The 18,167-nt window shown below is 33.7% G+C and overlaps 2 protein-coding genes across 3 annotated transcripts; both read right to left on the bottom strand.

Moving 5' to 3' along the window:
* Positions 1-370: 370 nt before the first annotated feature.
* LOC132609902 (probable aquaporin PIP-type pTOM75) lies at positions 371-4,801 on the bottom strand. Of its 2 annotated transcripts, none has more exons than XM_060324105.1 (5): positions 4,443-4,801; positions 3,583-3,680; positions 2,100-2,395; positions 1,257-1,397; positions 371-613 (listed from the first exon to the last, which is right to left on the bottom strand). In XM_060324105.1, the coding sequence occupies exons 1-5, from the start codon at positions 4,673-4,675 to the stop codon at positions 518-520; spliced, it is 864 nt and encodes a 287-aa protein (XP_060180088.1). In that variant the 5' UTR covers positions 4,676-4,801; the 3' UTR covers positions 371-517. The 2 variants fall into 2 exon arrangements, with proteins under 2 accessions (XP_060180088.1, XP_060180087.1); XM_060324104.1 differs by having other exon boundaries at positions 3,583-3,645; positions 4,408-4,799.
* Positions 4,802-8,962: 4,161 nt separating this feature from the next.
* On the bottom strand, positions 8,963-17,268 carry LOC132609901 (rRNA-processing protein utp23). The gene is made up of 8 exons (XM_060324103.1): positions 17,061-17,268; positions 13,586-13,776; positions 13,373-13,453; positions 12,377-12,497; positions 11,644-11,940; positions 10,699-10,767; positions 10,023-10,157; positions 8,963-9,225 (listed from the first exon to the last, which is right to left on the bottom strand). Exons 2-7 carry the CDS (start codon positions 13,774-13,776, stop codon positions 10,074-10,076), a joined length of 843 nt encoding a protein of 280 aa, XP_060180086.1. The 5' UTR covers positions 17,061-17,268; the 3' UTR covers positions 8,963-9,225; positions 10,023-10,073.
* Positions 17,269-18,167: the final 899 nt, after the last annotated feature.

Genomic DNA, 18,167 nt, shown 5'->3' with positions numbered 1-18,167 from the left:
TGATTATCCTTGTTGAAAAATAGTAAACTTAAATGTTTAAATGTCTAGGTTCATATGTTTGGTGTTATCCTATGACTATAAGGAAATCTGGGTGCAAATTCATAGCATGTGAGTGAATTATTTAGTAGTTTTATGTCTAATATTATCCTTTAACACCTATATAAACCCCCTTGTAATGTTATTTTTACGTAAGAGTGGAGTATTTCTAATGAAATGAAGTGAGCTTAATGTTTATTTCCCTTTTCCATCTTCTTTGTGCCTGATATTATCAAGGGCCCGTCTTGTATTTCCTACAATCCCTGTGCGGACGAACAATACTACTTACTCAATAGCATACAACTAAATTTTTGGGGGAGGGAAAGGAAAAGGATAAAATAAAAATATTTATTGACAAAGCTTTTACATACAACTTGATAATTTACTCACATAATTGACATCTGAATTGAAGAAAAAACACATTTAGACAAACACCAGAAAGAGAAGAAGGAAGACACATAATTGACATCTTGAAGAAACTTTAAGCCTTGCTCTTGAATGGAATAGCTCTGATGATCATCACGTGGTAAAATGCAGCAAGAGCAGCTCCAATAAATGGTCCAACCCAAAAGATCCACTAAAAATATCAACAAAAAAGAATGTTAGCTATAAAAAGAAAGAAATGAAAGCCTTCGCGGTTATAGTACAATCGTACGAGCACAACACATGATGTTTGAGATAGGTACATCTCATGAGTTCCAAATGTTTCACCAGTTGTCCCTTTTTGGGACAGTTGTTTAGTGAATGATCCTTTTTTTATTTCTCTTGCAACTTATGGACCTTTTAGGCCACGGTATCTTTTTTGAGCAAACTGAATGAAAAAAGGTTTGACCAAGTTTAAAGTTTTGCAAGTTAGCAAATGTTAGAAGACAGTCTAATGTTTTGTATGTAAAGTTAAGAAATATATGAGCAACCAGTAAAACCGAGTCTAACTTTACCCGGAAAGGTAATTTACTAAGGGCTATATTTGCACAACTTTTGGAAACATGGACAACAGGTAAATGAGGGCCTAAAAAAGAGACATTTGCGTACATCAGCACACGAGTTCGAACTAGGCCGTAGAAAAGCCCTGGTATTTAAGTGGAGAAGGGTAAAGGGACGGATCCATTACTCATTGTATTTCAAACTTTGTGTCATAACCCTCCTAGTTTTCTCGGTTATCAAATAGAAATGGAAGGATGAAACATGATCAGCACATGAATGTAGGTTGAAGGACTTACATGGTCATCCCATGCCTGGTCTTGGTTGAAGATGATAGCAGCTCCAAGGCTCCTAGCAGGGTTGATGCCAGTTCCGGTAATTGGGATGGTTGCCAAATGAACCAAGAACACCGCGAATCCAATTGGAAGTGGTGCCAAAATCTGTAAAACACAGTACGAAAAGTTAAGAACGCGGTTCTTTTATCTAACATAAAATTCAGCACAGAGATTTACAACTCAAGATTTCGGGTTGCTCCAGATTTTGGAATTTAGTGTGTTCATTATCTTATTTTAGAGATCTGCCAGCAACTTAGAACACCATAATTTACAAAGAAATCGATCTCAGGGCCATAACCAAACACAAATTACAAATGCATGGAAGCTATGTTACTTGGACTCTCCAAAAATATATCCGTATCCGTGTCGGATCCAACACACACCCATCGACATGTTTCACCTATATTGTTCGGATGTTGGTCATGTCTTCTAATTCTAGTTAAAATACTTGTCCGTGTAGGAATAACTATGAGCCTTAGAAAATTCGATCTTTAGTTTGAGAATTCCAAAACTGCCAGACTCTTCCAAAATGTTGCCGCACCCGTGTCGGTTCCTCCGAAATGCACTACTTTTGGAGGATACAACACACACCCATAGACATTTTTTGAAGAGTTCGAGAAACATAGCTCCCCGTTACACTTAGTTATCATAGTAATCCTTAAAAGCACGGAAAAAAACAACCCTTGCAGAATTTGCATCAAAATTTCTCCCTCTTACTAGCCTACTTACAACAGATAGCATGATGATACAACATATTATCAGTAAGAAACAAAAATAAAGTAATTGGTAGGACATGAAAGCACTTACGGGAACATGTGAATCTCTGGCGTTTCTCTTGGCATCAGTGGCAGAGAAAACGGTATAGACAAGAACAAAGGTACCGATAATCTCAGCACCGAGGCCATCACCTTTCGTGTATCCAGGTTGAACCATATTGGCCCCACCACCAAATCTCTGATAGGGTCCTACCATGAAACCCTTGACAACACCGGCACCACAAATGGCACCGAGGCACTGCATCACCATGTAGAACACAGCTCTGGTTAAGGAAAGTTTCCTTGCTAAGAACAGACCAAATGTCACAGCCGGATTAATGTGCCCTCCTGTTTCAGTACAAAAGAGAGTCAGTTCTTGAAAAATAAGGTAAAAATCAATGCTTGCACTGGACAAATTTCAAAAAATACTCCATGTTTTTGGCTCCCAAAACAAAGAAAGCTGAAACTAGTTCACAAAACTAGTTTCTAATAACAGGATGAAACATAATTAACCAGCAAGCTGAAATTCACTAACTAAATAAGGGAAAACAATGAAAATCAGCCACACAAACTTGGGAGAATTAAGTGATTAACTCATGATACACAAAACAAAACAAAAAAGTTGACAATTTTAGCACATGATACACAAAAAAGTTTACATCTAAATCCTTTTCCCGTCAAATCTAACATACAGAATTTGTTAAATATTTGACGGAGACCAAAAGTGTAAACTTTTAACAAACTTTAAGACCACAACTGCTCAAAACATATTTAAGGAACTATTTTGAACCTTCCCCAAACATAAGGAACCATTTTTGTCATTAAATTCACTAAGCTAAAGAAGGGAAAACAATGAAAATCATCCCACCAAATTACACAGAGTATAACCCACACGAACAAAAATGGTTCAGCTTTTTTAGCACACGATACACAATAAAGAGCCCGTTTGGATTAGCTGAAAAAAAGTGGTTTTTAAGCATAAGTGTTTAAAGTACTTTTTAAGTGCTGATAGTTATTTTATAAATAAGCAATTATGTGTTTGGATAAAAGTGTTAGAAGTAAGGATAGTATTGGAATTAATAAAAAATATAAGGGATAAAAGGGTAAAGTTATTGGTCAAACCAAAATGGCTTAAAGCCCCAAAAAATAAGTTGGGATTGAGCAATTTCTTGGTTTTGGCTTATTGTAAGAACTTTTTAACTTAATTTAAGTTGTTTTCTATTTTACCAAACACTCAAATAAGTTAAAAATGACTTATAAGCTGGTTTGACCAACTTATAAGTCAATCCAAACGGGCTCAAAGTTCATATAGTACACGATACAAAAAAAGAACAGTTTTTTGGCTGCCAAAACAAAGAAAGCTGAATTCAGACTAGTTTCTAATAGTAGGATGAAACATAATTAACCAACAAGCTGAACTGCACTAAACTAAAGATGGAGAAAAACCTATGATACACAATAAAGAAAAAAAGAACTCACATTTTTAGAACATGGTACCAAAAAAAAAATGTGACATTTTAGAGCAATGAACTGACCTGAGATACCAGCAGTGCAATAGACAAGAGCAAAGATCATACCACCAAAAGCCCAAGCAATACCTTGAATGCCCACAGAAGAACACAAACTATCAGATCTTTTAAGACCCATAACAGTCAATATTGTTATATACAAGAACAAGAAAGTTGCCATTAATTCTACAATTCCAACTCTGTAAAATGACCATGATGACAATTCACCAGGTGTATCTGTGTGGATATGAATTATCTCATTATGGGTAAAATGAGAAACTCAAAGCTAAATTGTTTCAAAATATAAAAGGTATCATTCTTTTTTAACTGACTAAAAAAAAAAGAGTGTCACATAAACTGTAATAGAAGGAGTATCATTTTAGAAAATCACAATATACCTTATTATGGGATTTTTACAAAAATATACAACCCAACATAATATATTACACCTATACAGCCATATATTCAGTTTATATCTGCATAACCAACTTTTCTTTCGCAACAGTGCTTATACACAAAGTATAGAACATTATACAACAGTAAACAGTGTGTCCACGTTGTATTATAGTGTGTAAGAGATGTTTAAGCAAAAACTGGGCTAAACCGGGTGAATATTCTTTCCAGTAGACATAGAGTTTATATACATATACTATACATACCTATACGTATAATTTACGTATCTATAAATATAATATACATACTATAAACTACCTATACAGCTGAAGTGTATAGGCAGTGTATAGTTCGAATATCTTTGGTAAGCTAGATGGACGAACTGTATATATTGGTAACTTAAAGAAATAGTAGTAAATAGACATTAGAGAATAAATAAGGATAATTTAGTAAAATTACCTTGAATACCCACAGAAGAGCACAAACTATCAGACCTTTTAAGTCCCATAACAGTCAATATAGTGATATACAAGAACAAGAAAGTTGCCATGAATTCTGCAATTCCAGCTCTGTAAAAAGACCATGATGATAATTCACCAGGTTCAAATAAAGGTGCTGGTGGTGGCTCAACATAATCTTTATCTGTTTGTGCTGATGTGCCTAAAGGTTGTGTTTCTCTGTATTTGTTGGCACCAAGGTTAACATCTTCTTCTTTGTTTTCTGCCATTTTGAACTTTGGTATCTCTCTCTCTTGCTTAGTGGACTACTCAAAAAAGGAGTTTGGTACTTAGAAAGGATTGTGTTTGTGTCTATTTATAGCGGAGTAAGTCATGATAGTGTGCCAAAGTTTCTTCCCTTTTTTTCACTCTATCCCCTTGACCCAAAAAAACAAAGACAAATTATGAGTAGATCAAAGCATTATTTGTCCGTTTCAATTTGTTTGTCTTGGTTTAACTCGGTTTAGAGGCGTGTAATGTATTAAATTGCTCTTTAAATCTTGTGATCTTAAATATATCATGTAGGATGTTGGGCGTAAAGAATTATAAAATATAGAAATTTACATTCTCTTTTAATTAATGTCTCAAATTACTTTTTGAATCTTGTGATCTTAAATATGTCATGTAGTATGTTGGCCGTAAAGAGTTATAAAATATAAAAAGTGACATTTTCTTTTAAACGGACTAAAAGAGAAAATAAGACAAACAAATTAAAGCAGAAGGAATATTAGAGATGGATTCAAATTTAAATTTGAAATATTTAACTTCTATTTTTACTATTACCGAACTTTTTAAAGAAAAGGACAGTTGAAATATCCCGCATTCACGCGGAGCCCGAAGAAAGGTCGCATTCCAAATAATGTAATATAGACAGCTTATCCTGACACAAGTATTAATGATTGATTTCACGGCTCAAATTGTTGATTTCATGGCTCAAATTCGTGATCTATAGGTAATGCGAAGATAACTTTGCCATTATTTAGAGACTCCTCTTTCTATCATTGAACATGTTACACTTTTGAATTCGTTACTAAGGAGACAATTTTACTGTTACTTCGATCGCATCAGGAATTATACTCTCCGTCCCACTGAGTATTACTCATCTCCTTGGAAAAAATGAAAAATAGTAGAGTATATGAAAATACTTAAATATAGTCAGATTTCTCTATAATAATTATTCTCTATAATGACAATTTTACTTCAATGGTCAAAAATAAAATTGGAATGGATTTTACATGTTATATTAGATTATATGTTCCTTGTAATAGCATTTCGCTATAGCAGTTAAAAAATATCCAAATAAACGATGTTGTTACAGAAAAGTTTGACTGTATTATATGTGAATTTAACCTCAATTTCTCAATCATTTGAAACAAAATATAAATGTTTAGATACGTCATAAAAATATGATTACATTTGTCTAAAAAATAATGGAGGACTACAGAGAGTGATAATCACAAATTTATGATTTTGTGTAAATTTGGACATCAATCTATTAAGTTCAGAAACAAAACTATGCAACTCGTATAGGTAATACCAACCAAAAAACTATAGTATTTACTAGAAAATTCCTAGTATATTAAATATATAACCACTAGAGCACATCAATGGATCAAAAGTGTAATAAGCTCTTCTAAAAATCATAACTAAAAACAATTTTCTTTCCGAAAATGAAAATTTTGTGTCATATAAGATGAGACACAATAAATATATTTTATTGCTTTTTAAATCAAATTATTTAGTTATTGATAAATGAGGGAAACAGAGGGGAAAGAGTTGGCAGATTCTTGTATGGGTTTTTTGTTCTTATTCTTCTAATAATATAGAATATCGTATTATTTATTTACTAAACATGTATGCATTTGATTAGCTGCTCTGGCCCAACTTATTCACCTAATCTTCAAATAATTCTGAGAATGTGGGCAGCTAAGCTAAAATATTTGAAATCAATTTCCATCAGATAATGATTGCATAACCTTTTCTTTTTTCCATTTTTTTAAATAATAAACGTCCCTCATATTCTCAAATAAGTCCATGCATTTTGAAACTGTAGGAAGTTGAAATAGACATAGCATGGCATTTTTAGGTTAAGATATATATATTTCCATTTGGATTGGATTTCTTTACCATTAACTAGAGGTCTCGGGTTCGAGTTTAGATATGCAAAAAGAAATTGGTAAAGAGCACTTCCGTCTTTAACGTGTCTTATACGACGTGAATCTGGATTAGTCCGGGCCTAAAATGAACATCGAGCGTCGAAGGGCCGACCAAAGGGCAAATTATTGTAGTATTTGGTTAAAATTTTATATTTGGCATAAATATATTGATATTCGGGTAGCAAGGTAATTATAAAATAAAAGGCACATATATTTAATTTCTCGATGAGGATTTTCCTCTAAAGTGATACTAATTTTGTAAGTTAATTGTGAGGGAGATTAGTAGATTAATTTTTTGTTTATACCATTTTATTTGGAATATCATATGATCACAACTTACTACACACATAAATTCTTATATTTGGTGCTTAGCTAAGCAACTTAATATATCTCTAATGTCAAACCATTAAACCCGTTTTTATTTTTTATCTTTTTATGTGGGAGAAGCACAGCCACAACTCTTTAAAAAAAATTATGAAGCTAATGGAGTGGCTGAGAGAAATGAAGATAATGGAAGTACGCGTCTGGTAAATTGGTTCATTAAATATGCTTATATCATGTCAAGCTAATTTTGTGGCACTATTATAATGTTAATACTACAACTGTTTCATTTCATGAAGACTGATTTTCCTTCCTCTTTTTTTTTTTTTTTTTTTTTGGTTTCCTCCCAATATTCGCTATTCGTTCGGCTAATTTGGATTCGCGTTGAGAAGTCTTTATTTTGAGGGTAAAGCAGTAATTCTTTTCGAAAGCTCGAGACTTTTGCTTAAGGATAGTTGAGGCAACTCATAGTATCATGATTGCATCGACAACTTAAGATAATATCATATAATTCGGGGAGGAGGGGCGGCCCGGGGGGGCAGCATGAGATGACTAATTGGCTATGAAAGTTTTAAACCCTACTCCCAACAAAGGATTAAGCAAGAAAAAAAATTATGTCATTATTAAGTACAGGTTTTATTTAAATCAATTGTTGGTGTAACTATGCAAATGCTAGTTGTTGAATTAAATGTAATTCAACACTCTCGTCATTTCATCTGAGGAAGAAAAAAAAAAAGAGAGCAAGAAACAATAGAAAAAAGACATCAGCATACATAATCAAGCTATAATACCTCAAAATAAGCCGTCCAAAACCTTATCTATAGCATAAATTTATTATCGACTAACGTCACAAAATAGTTAGTAAAGATAGAAAGATTAAAATAAAACCGCCCTAATCAAACCGACCAATCAATTATGTTCCATTGAGAACCAAAAAGCAAACATTGAAAATCTTAATATAAATTTGGCCAACTCTTACTGGTTTTTTAATAATGAATTTAATAGTGGTAATGATAATTATGAAAGATGATGATTAAAGTTCACGTCTTAATCACTTCTACTATTTTTCAGAACCCGTTTGTCACCACAATTTTTTCTTATGTAATAAAATATTCCATGCCAACAATTGTGTTTTGTGCTACATCCTCATCGAAATGATTGTTTTAATTTATCATTTTTCGTATTTGAAGACAGATTAATCTTTAATTCCTCATATCATATATTCTGATCACTTTCTTTCCAATTGATTGGTCTAGTATGAAATGTCATGAAAGAAAATTGTATATACTATCAGATTAAGTATTAAATCGTCCGGAGTACACAGATATGATAACATAAAAAAGAAAGCAAATAGTTATACGATGGTGTAAAAGAATAATATTGTCTTGTGTATACAATCATGAAATTAATCGATATGCTCACAATCTAACCATGGTTATAAAAATAATCCATGTAATAAAAGAGAAAATAATCCAGTTATAAAAATAACAAATGTAATAAAAGAGAAAATAATCCAGTTTCGCACCCATAGTTCTCGACCAGGTTCTTGTATTCAACATTTTTGTTGTATCTATTTGATTTCTAAGGTCATAAAAATTTGAGACATTCGTAAAGTACTATAGTCTTATTTTTCTGGCGTGGAGGGTAGAGGATATTGCATATTTATAATTGCTAAATGATAATGATCAAACAGAAAATTAATTTGAGATCTACCACAATTTATTTGATTTACTAAGTACGAAATCAATTATTTATACTTATTTAGTAAACATTTAACACATACTAAGTCCGAGCCAAAGCCGTTGGGTTCAGATAAACCCGTGAGTTAAACTCTACATTCTGCGCTACTCATTTTATCCTCTTCATTAAGCATAGAATTGATGACTAGAACCTATAATTGCATTATTTTTTCCTAATTAGTGGCTAAATTATAGATTTGGAGTTGGGTTTATACTCAAATTTGGAAGTTTTGCCTAGAATCCGAATTTGAGTAAATTTGCTTGAACTTCTCCATGAATGTAATGAATTGACATCAGAGCATTTTCATTCTGAAAGCATATTAGGTAAATACCAATGGAATTCCAGAAACTAGTTTCTCATGTTTCTACAGTGCTATTGTAAGGGCAAAATTTCATACATATCTCATTCAATGCTGATTAACTTAGACACAGATGAAGACTTCTCAAAACAGATCACATTAGCAATAAACCCTTGTGTTGTCCTGATAATAATAATTGTTGCCTCTCAAAGAGTTCTTGTGGGTGATGTACTATGTTCCTAGTATCCATTAATCAAAATTCCTCCTGCAAAAGTGATATAGTTCTTAGAGATTCCATATGATCTATACAATCAATCAAGCATATAACCAAATGCACGTTTTAGCACAGGGGTAAAGATTGTGGCCTAGTGGTCAATGAAGTGGGAAAGTACGAGATCTCAGGTTCAGATCTCAGCAGATGGCAACACACACTAAGTGATTTCCTCCCATTTGAACAAGCCTTAGTGGGCAGAGTTGCCCGATACATGTGCTGGTGGGAAAACAAACTCATAAATATCCTAACGTAGACCAACACAAGAAATGGATTTATTAGTTGAGAAAGCAACACTCCCAAGAAAGAAAGAAACTCTCGATGCATAAAAATCAACCATAGTCAATTTTTGGAAGTTCGAAGAGAAAAAGCGTAGAAGAGAACAAACACTAGGTGATTTTCTCCCGCCTGCCTAAAGTTTGGTTGGGCAAAGTTTCCCGGTACATATGCTGGTCGGAAACAAACTCATAAATATCACATAGACCAACACAAGAAAGTTGAGGAAACAACACCTACAATGAAGAAAGAAACTTTTGATGCATTCAAAATTTAATCATAGTTAATTCTTGAAAGACCTAAGAGAAAAAGGAGTAAACCATGTAAAACTCTTAAGCAGTTAAGCAACTTCTACAAAGTTACCATTATCAAAAAAAGTTTAACAACTTCTAAATTGTATTGGGACTTCGCCGAACAACTGTGCATTCAGTTAAATGGTGCTCTCAAAAAAAAAAACGTTTCTCATTTGATGCAGCATCAGCATTTGGACTCCTAAATAGATTATCATCGTTTACCTGATAAAAGCCAGTCGGGGCCAAAAGATTTCCTAACTGATGCCTTGCACACTATGCATTTCCTTGTACAACACTTTTGCGCGATCTCTTCCTTTTCTTCCTGCTTCTCACAGTTCCCTCAGCATGCTTGCTTTCCTGCACTTGAACTTCCACATCACCAAGCGGAAAAGAAGGGGGAAGGGGGGTAATAGTAGAGTTTATTACACTAATTCAGATAATGAGAGCAATTTTCACTTGTGGCTATCACATTTATCCCCACAATTATCCTTCATTTAGTGGTACAAGTATATCCTTGCTAGTACTAATCTACGCTTATAACTTCTAATAACTAGTTTCAACCTCATTTCCTCAATATATCACCAGAGAAGAACTTACAAAATCCATTAGATCCTGCAAGGTGTCTCTACACTTACTTCTTTCTATAATGAGCCTAGTTTTCAGAAACCAAACTTGAAAATGAGCCAAAATTGTCAGCATTGTAATAATTCACCAGCATTGTAGAGGGACTTTGCTTAATCAACTTAGTTTCAACCCCAAACTAGTTTGAGTAGTCTGCTCTATTCAGGCTCATTTTATTCCAATACTAAGTAATTTGTCTTCAGTCAAAATTAGAGTTCCTCCGAAACTAGAACATAAGCCCAGCTCGATTTCAGTAACTTCAGAAACTGAATCTCACCTTTCCCGAGGTAGCACTATTTGAATCAGCAGATTTCTTTTTCTTCTTGACTGAGAGTGGATTTGGACCCTGTAGAAGGAAAGGCATAAACCATAGTGTCATTCAGGGACACATTTAGCTGAACATGCTTTACAATAACAGCATCCATGAAATACAATCTTCTTAAGTAAATATGGTCGAATTAGTCAACTTAGAGGAATGACAGGCAAAAAATTCCGTTTACAACATGATACATGCATCTCCGTCAGTCAAATTTTTTTTCCCACTCAAAGTTGAGAGAGGGCTATGCACACAGCAATAGTTAAATGCAGAAGGATACTTATATGACCTATATAATATCACACTTACAAGAAAAACCATAATCTTTTATGTCAAGTATCTGTCTAGCCATCTCGCATAAAGAAAGAAAAAAACCTTGGTTCAGATCTTAAGGATCACAGTTTTTTAACGAATTAAAATAAAAAGATACTTATTAACTTAGAAAAGAAAAACATTCATTATGAATAAAACGTCACTCAAAGAAAAGGTGCAGCCTCTTTTTCAGAGTACTTTTTGTATCCTAACAATCATTCATGAAATGACACCCGTGGAAGTTCCAGAAAACTTCTTTTTATAAAAATTACTATTGGTTCTCAAAAGCTTATGTCACAAACCAGCGAAAGCTGCATTTCCAAATCAACCAAACCTAGAGGAATTGACAGGGATGAATTTTGTAGCCCATGTCTTTCTACATATACCAGCACTATCTGACTGTATTTTGCTTTAATAAAATATTTGTTTACCTATCAAAAAAGAGAAGTTTTAACTAAGCCATTGAACATTACAGTATAATGTTTCACATGAAAGTGAAGAATTTGTTCCTAAAGAACTATATTTCAATAGAAAAGCAACAAGTTAAATTTTAAGCTGTGCAAGGGATAATAAGAAATTATTATGAACCCTAACCTTAGCTTTCTTTCTCTTGAAGCGAACTTTATCCTTTCCATCACTTCCATTGCTCCTAACACTTGTATTGATAGTCTGAACCTGTGAAATATCATCTACCTCTTCCTCATCGGAAGAATCCCCTTCTTTGTCATCAGACGATTTCCTCTTTTTCCCAAGTCTAAGCATATTGTACTCCATATCAGTCATATGAAGACGTTCTTCTTCAGCAGATTGGGCAAACTGACGTTGAAATGATGATGGTTTTTCGAGAAATAATGCATTCCTAAGAGCATAAATTAAAGGCACGCCGGGTATCTACGCCAGTTCAGGAAAAGGGGAAACAAAGGTCAGAATTAATCTTACTCCCCAGAGACAGAAATATTTTACACTTGTATCGTCTTAGTCCCACGTGCTAGGAGAGACAAGATCAACTGGCGGACCAATATATAGTTCTGCAGATGCACAAAGTTTCTCTTTGTTTTTACCACTTCCCACTTAGATAATTAAGTATATTTTTACTAATGACAAAAGTCAAGATATTGCAAATTTAGCATTTTTTAAATGGATTAAACAAGTAGCCTCTTGCAAACTTAGCATTTTTTAAATGGATTAGAAAAGTAGCTGCTGAAGATTTTTCTGAGAAGTCAACCTAGAATATGGGATTTTTCCAGTTCACATTTTTTTCTAAGTGATATGTCTGATATCACAATATAGGACATTATCAATCGAGGAAAAAAATGAGTTCAAATACCTTTTGAAGACTTCTCCGCAAATCGGCATCTTGAGTAGCAACAAAAAAGTGTTCAGAATTGTTCTCCCCGATAACTTCAGTAATGCAATCTACAGCACTTTTCCGCTGCTCATGGTCACATCTGCAATACAGCAAGATTCAAATTACATGGCATAACTCAAAATAATGCCTTGATCCAAGGTGTAGGCTTGACTTCCACTATAGGGCAGCCCGGTGCACTAAGCTCCCGCTATGCGCGGGGAGGGGGGTATCCGGGGAAGGGCCCGACCACAAAGGTCTATTGGGCTTGACTTCCACTAAGAATAAATAATTGGATGCAAACAGTAACTTAGTAGGGGTGGCAAATGGCCGGGTTGGCCTGAATTTGGGCGGATCAAAATTGGTTAAAAAAAAAAGGGCAGCCCGGTGCACTAAGCTCCCGCTATGCACGGGGTCCGGGGAAGGGCCGGACCACAAGGGTCTATTGTACGCAGCCTTACCTTGCATTTCTGCAAGAGGCTGTTTCCGGCTCGAACCCGTGACCTCCTGGTCACATGGCAGCAACTTTACCAGTTACGCCAAGGCTCCCCTTCAAAATTGGGGTTGATGTTAATAAATAGTTTTGGGCTGAAATTGGCTAAAAAGTGGGTCATAACCAACCCGTTCAATTCTTAGTAAGTTTTAATCTCTTTTATAACTTTTTAGTACCTAATAAAATTATTCTTTTTTCTTTACAATGATATATGTAACATATAAAATTAAAATTAAAATTGTCTTCGAAAATATTTTGACAAGATTTCTCATGGGTCAATTTGGGCTACATACCAGTCCAATTTTCGATGGGCTGAAATGGGCTGAGCTGATAAATGGGCAGGTCAATGACCAACCCAAACTTGAACGGGTTGGATGGATCATTTTTTTCATGGGCTAATTTTGCCACCCCTAGTCTTGACAACTAAAGCAATACACATCCTGCTTAAAGAGGAGCAAGCAAGAAAAAGAGAAGAACCGACTAACCGTGCCATAATAAGGTTATTAGCTGCATTTAGTGATTCCCTATAGGAAGCACCAAGGCTCTTCAACTCTGCAAGAACACATCTGAAAGTAAAAGAAGATAGGAAGTGACCAAACAGTCTTAAAACAAAACATCTTTAGCTTGTACTGCCACTTGCAAGTTAAGTCATGTGACTAAAGCAGAAAAGAGACGAACAGAGTTGTAGAAAATAATACCTGGTAGTAAAAAGTTTAACTGTGGCGCCTAGAATATTTGCCAATGCAGTATCAGCAGGTGTTATGCGATTCACAATAAGATGATGCACAAAAGTTCCATCACAAAGGACTTTAAATGGCTCTCTGAACCCAAAACAAACTGTGTAAAACCTCACAGCTCTTCTATGTCGCTTCTGCTTTTTCACTCTCATCTTTTGTCAACCGGGGGGGGGGGGGGGGGGGGGGGGAGAGAAAAGAAAGTTAAATTTCAAAAGCAAAAGATGAGCATTACCGATGAACAAAAGTGCTGATTTTATTCGTAAGAATTTAAAAAAAGGTTATTCATAAACAAAGGAATGTCTTTTTTAACATATGCTATAACAAACTACATAATTGCATCCATCCATAAACTGTGAAAAGGTACAATGGGAACTTACAAGACGCAACACAAAGGGAAAAAAGAATCCTAAAGGAATTTTCAACTGGAAGAACCAATTGTACTCCTAGTGATAAAACAAAAAAAAATAATAACTCCAATCTTTTTCTCCCCACAAAGGGAGAGGTAAGGTCTGCGTATATCCTACCCTCCCCAGACCCCACTTGTGGGATTACACTAGGTATGTTGTTGTTGTAAACATAAATGCATCCATAAACTGGGAGAACATACAGTGTTATCAAATTGGTGCAACAAAAAGAATGCTAAAGAAATTTGCAATTGGAAGAACCAACTATACTCCTAGTAATAAAATAATGAATAACACTAATCTTCTTCCACAGCAGAAAAAAAAATAACATCAAAACAGAAGGTAAGGACCCTAATAGTTCATTGACATACAAATTCCATAATCTCAATATTCGAACTTTAAATTCATCACTTGCAAAGTTGCAATATATCAAACATCAAAAGATTTGTATTAAATTCTCAAGGCTCAAACTTTAATTCATTACTTGCAGTATATATATCGAGAAGTCATAGATCTATCACATTTCATTATTATTGAAGTTTACATAGGTAATAGAGCAGCAAAAGCAAACAGTTTCAGCGCAAGCTAAAATACTGTAGTATAGTTAGGCCCAAACCCAAAATCCCTTGACCCGTAATGAACGAAACAAAACAAACTAAAAAAGCCACAATTCTAGGTTTTCTATTTTTCAAATCGCCGACTGCTTCTTCAAATCCAGGTCAGCTTCACACTTTTCGCTTTTGCTTCATATTTACTCATATTCTGATAATTTCCCCTTCTTTAGTTAATATAGTAGAAATATTGTTCGTTGCCAATTGCATTGCAACTCTGTTTTATTCATGTAGAATTCAGTATTTTAGCTTACGCTGAAACATCAATATTTACCCATATAGATGTTTTTCCAAAGATTTCAAAGTTTTGATTTTTTCTGCTTGGGGTGAATGTACATAGCAATTAGCATGGGATTGAGAAGTAGAAGTTTTTTTTTGGAGGTATTATTACTTGGCAAATTATTGTTATTGGAAAGAAACAGACCCAAATAGAATGGAAATAGATATAGACGATTAGTATAGCCAACAAAACTAGTTTGATTGAGTTTAGGGGTAGTGGTAGTTTTTTTATTTTTTATAAATGTTCCCTTTTTTGGGTTTTTTATATGTTATGCAGAAACCATAGGGATGCTTTTCTAAAGATTTCAAAGTTTTGATTTAGACGCAAGCTAAATTACTGAATTCTACATGAATAAAACAGAGTTGCAATGCAATTTGCAATGAACAATATTTCTACTATATTAACTAAAGAAGGAGAAATTATCAGAATATGAGTAAATATGAAGCAAAAGCGACAAGTGTGAAGTTGACCTGGATTTCAAGGCGAAAGCAGTCGACGATTTGGAAAATAGAAAACCTAGAATTGTGGCTTTTTTAGTTTGTTTTGTTTCGTTCATTACGGGTCAAGGGATTTTGGGTTTATTGGGTTTGGGCCTAACTATACTACAGTAACTATTAATGGGTCATTTGCATTTTTTTCCCTGTTTCGTGCCATGTTTTTGGGCGGATTGTCCTTCAAAAGCACTCGTCTTTAATTTTTGTCCCTCAAATTGCTGGTCTTTAATATTGTCCTTCGCTTAATACCCAGGGATCATGGGTTCGAATGGCTCAGTGAGAAAAAAAATCGCAATGCCCCAACTTAGGCCTTAAGGCAGATATTAATTGCAAAAGCAACGCAAACAATTATGTTTCTATACTTTTATGTTACATATAAAAGAAAACAATAGTGCTTGTTAACTTTAAAATCTCATTGATTATCATATCTAACTATTTTTTTTTATGACATGGGAACCCGCAGCGGCTACCTTGGGCTCCCGTGCAATAGCTAGCAAACCACGCGGGAGAGATAACCCGCACTAGGCAAGCCCAGTGCGACGAGCTCGACCCAGAAAGCAAATCCCCTACTGTTGTAGGCAGGGAGTTTCGAACCTGCGACCTCCATTATGAAAGCCCTATGCTCAACCAACTGAGCCACCCTTGCGGGTATATCTAACTAATTAAAAATTGAAAAGACTAAGAAATTAACAAGTATATTGTTTTCGATTATATGTTTCATAAAAGTATAGAAAAATAATTGTTTGCGTAAGCTAAATGAGATCTACACATCAAACGCTAGTATACATACATAAGAGCATCTCACTATAGCAGCCATGAAATTTTCGGACCTGCATAATCCTAACGACACCTAAGTGCATACATAGGCAATAAAAGCAAATAGTTTTCGAGCCTTAAAATACAAAATTCAACATGAATGTAACAGAGTTGCAATGCAATTAGAACAATTTTATAACTAGAGAAGGAGAAAATATGAAGCAAAAGAGAGAGACGAGTGTGAAGCTTAATGTCTGACTGAACAAGTGAATAGTGAATTTTAAAGACGATTTGAAGGCGGAAAAAAAAAACACACACATAAGTAAACATATACATGTATCGTATATACAATAGCCATAAAAGTATTTCAAAAAAATCTAAATTGAATTTAAATAAAGAGCTTTCACCTTCAACAAGATAAAACACCATATATTTACTAACAAAAACAGCATCATATCTATTAAAATCCCCACACACACAAAAATACACAAATAAACAATATACATCATAATTTATACATATATCCTATATGAAATAGCCATGAAAGTACTTCAAAAAACCTGAATTGAATTTAAATAATGCTCTTTCACCTTTAACAAGAAAAAAAAAATGATATATTTACTAGCAAAAACAACATCAAATTTATTTAAATCCACACACACACACACACAAAATCACGCACACAAATAAACAATATACATGATAATTTATACATTTATATGAATTAGTCATGAAAGTACATCAAAATAATCTAAATTGAATTTTAATAAACAGCTTTCACTTTTAACACGATATATTTACTAACAAAAATAACATCATACATATTAAAATCCAAACACAAACACATAAATAAATAAATAAAAATATACATGTATCGTATATGAAAAAAACCTGAATAGTTAGGCAGATCAAAGATCAACGGCTACGATTGAGAGATAGAAGAGAAGTCGACGGATGAGATTGATTTATTGCCTCTATTCTTCTTCTTCTTCTCTAAGCGAGCAGCGGGTATTTGTCAAACCCTAAACTTTTTTACCAACTCTTTCTCTTTCTTGAATGGACGAAAATGCCCTTAGAAGCTATCCGTATGGCCGACTATAATATTCCTGTTATTTTGCGTATTAAATAAGGGCAATATCGGTAATATGTCCGGTCAGTGGTAATATGAAACTGTCACGAACTCTATTTGGATATAAGACATCACTTTGAAATTCAATTATTTTTTGTTGATTGGAGTGATAATGTGGTGATAAAATATATGGTATGTGCTGTGATTTTTGTTGGTGGAAGAATGGATTTGGTGGTGATGGGTGATGAAATTCATTGTAGTTGCTATGATATTTGGTGGTGGAAACAGTGAATTTGTTTATTCTGTATAATCTTAAATTTTAACCTATTAATTAATAAGATAAGATTTATTTTCAACTATTTTGCCTCAAGGCATAACTCTTTATTATATACACCTACAAGTTTTGCTCAATGGGGCAAACTTAGCTTGATTATTACTCCATTTGTTTTTTTTTACTTGTCCACTTTAGAATTTTCACGCTGTTTAAAAAATAATAAATGAAGTGCATAATTTATCAATGTACTCATATTAATTTATGCATATTTTTTTTCTATTAACTAATAAACTTATTCACGCTTCACGCGATTACAAATTATATTAGTATATCTACAAAATGATCAATAAATAAATAATGAATACAAATTTATACTATTTCTCTTTTCAGTGAGAAAGAAAACCTTCATAAGCAGCATACATTTCAAGTTAATTCATACACTAATTCATACATTAGGGTTATTTAAAGCATATTTCTATATCATATATAGTTAATTATACATTTTCAAATTAAGCTTGTTTAGGTATTACATAGTTAGGAATAATTTAAGGTGTATTAAAAACAATATGGTAAATTTAAATTAAAATACATAAATTACAAAAAAATTACTAATTAACATACATATAATTGTATATTGAGAAAATAGAATTTTATA

Source organism: Lycium barbarum, chromosome 9, assembly GCF_019175385.1.
Source record: "Lycium barbarum isolate Lr01 chromosome 9, ASM1917538v2, whole genome shotgun sequence".
NCBI classification, from domain to species: domain Eukaryota; kingdom Viridiplantae; phylum Streptophyta; class Magnoliopsida; order Solanales; family Solanaceae; genus Lycium; species Lycium barbarum.
This window is presented reverse-complemented; position numbering and strand designations above follow the sequence as displayed.

Coding starts and splice junctions, on each gene's coding strand:
- LOC132609902 (XM_060324105.1), bottom strand. CDS start 4,675: ATGGCAGAAAACAAAGAAGAAGATGTTAACCTTGGTGCCAACAAATAC. Junction 3,681..4,442: donor ACTGTTATGGGACTTAAAAG/GTCTGATAGTTT, acceptor GGGTCTTAAAAG/ATCTGATAGTTTGTGTTCTT. Junction 614..1,256: donor ACCAGGCATGGGATGACCAT/GTAAGTCCTTCA, acceptor TGATATTTTTAG/TGGATCTTTTGGGTTGGACC.
- LOC132609901 (XM_060324103.1), bottom strand. CDS start 13,776: ATGAGAGTGAAAAAGCAGAAGCGACATAGAAGAGCTGTGAGGTTTTAC. Junction 13,454..13,585: donor GTTAAACTTTTTACTACCAG/GTATTATTTTCT, acceptor TTTTACTTTCAG/ATGTGTTCTTGCAGAGTTGA. Junction 12,498..13,372: donor AATAACCTTATTATGGCACG/GTTAGTCGGTTC, acceptor GCTGTATTGCAG/ATGTGACCATGAGCAGCGGA.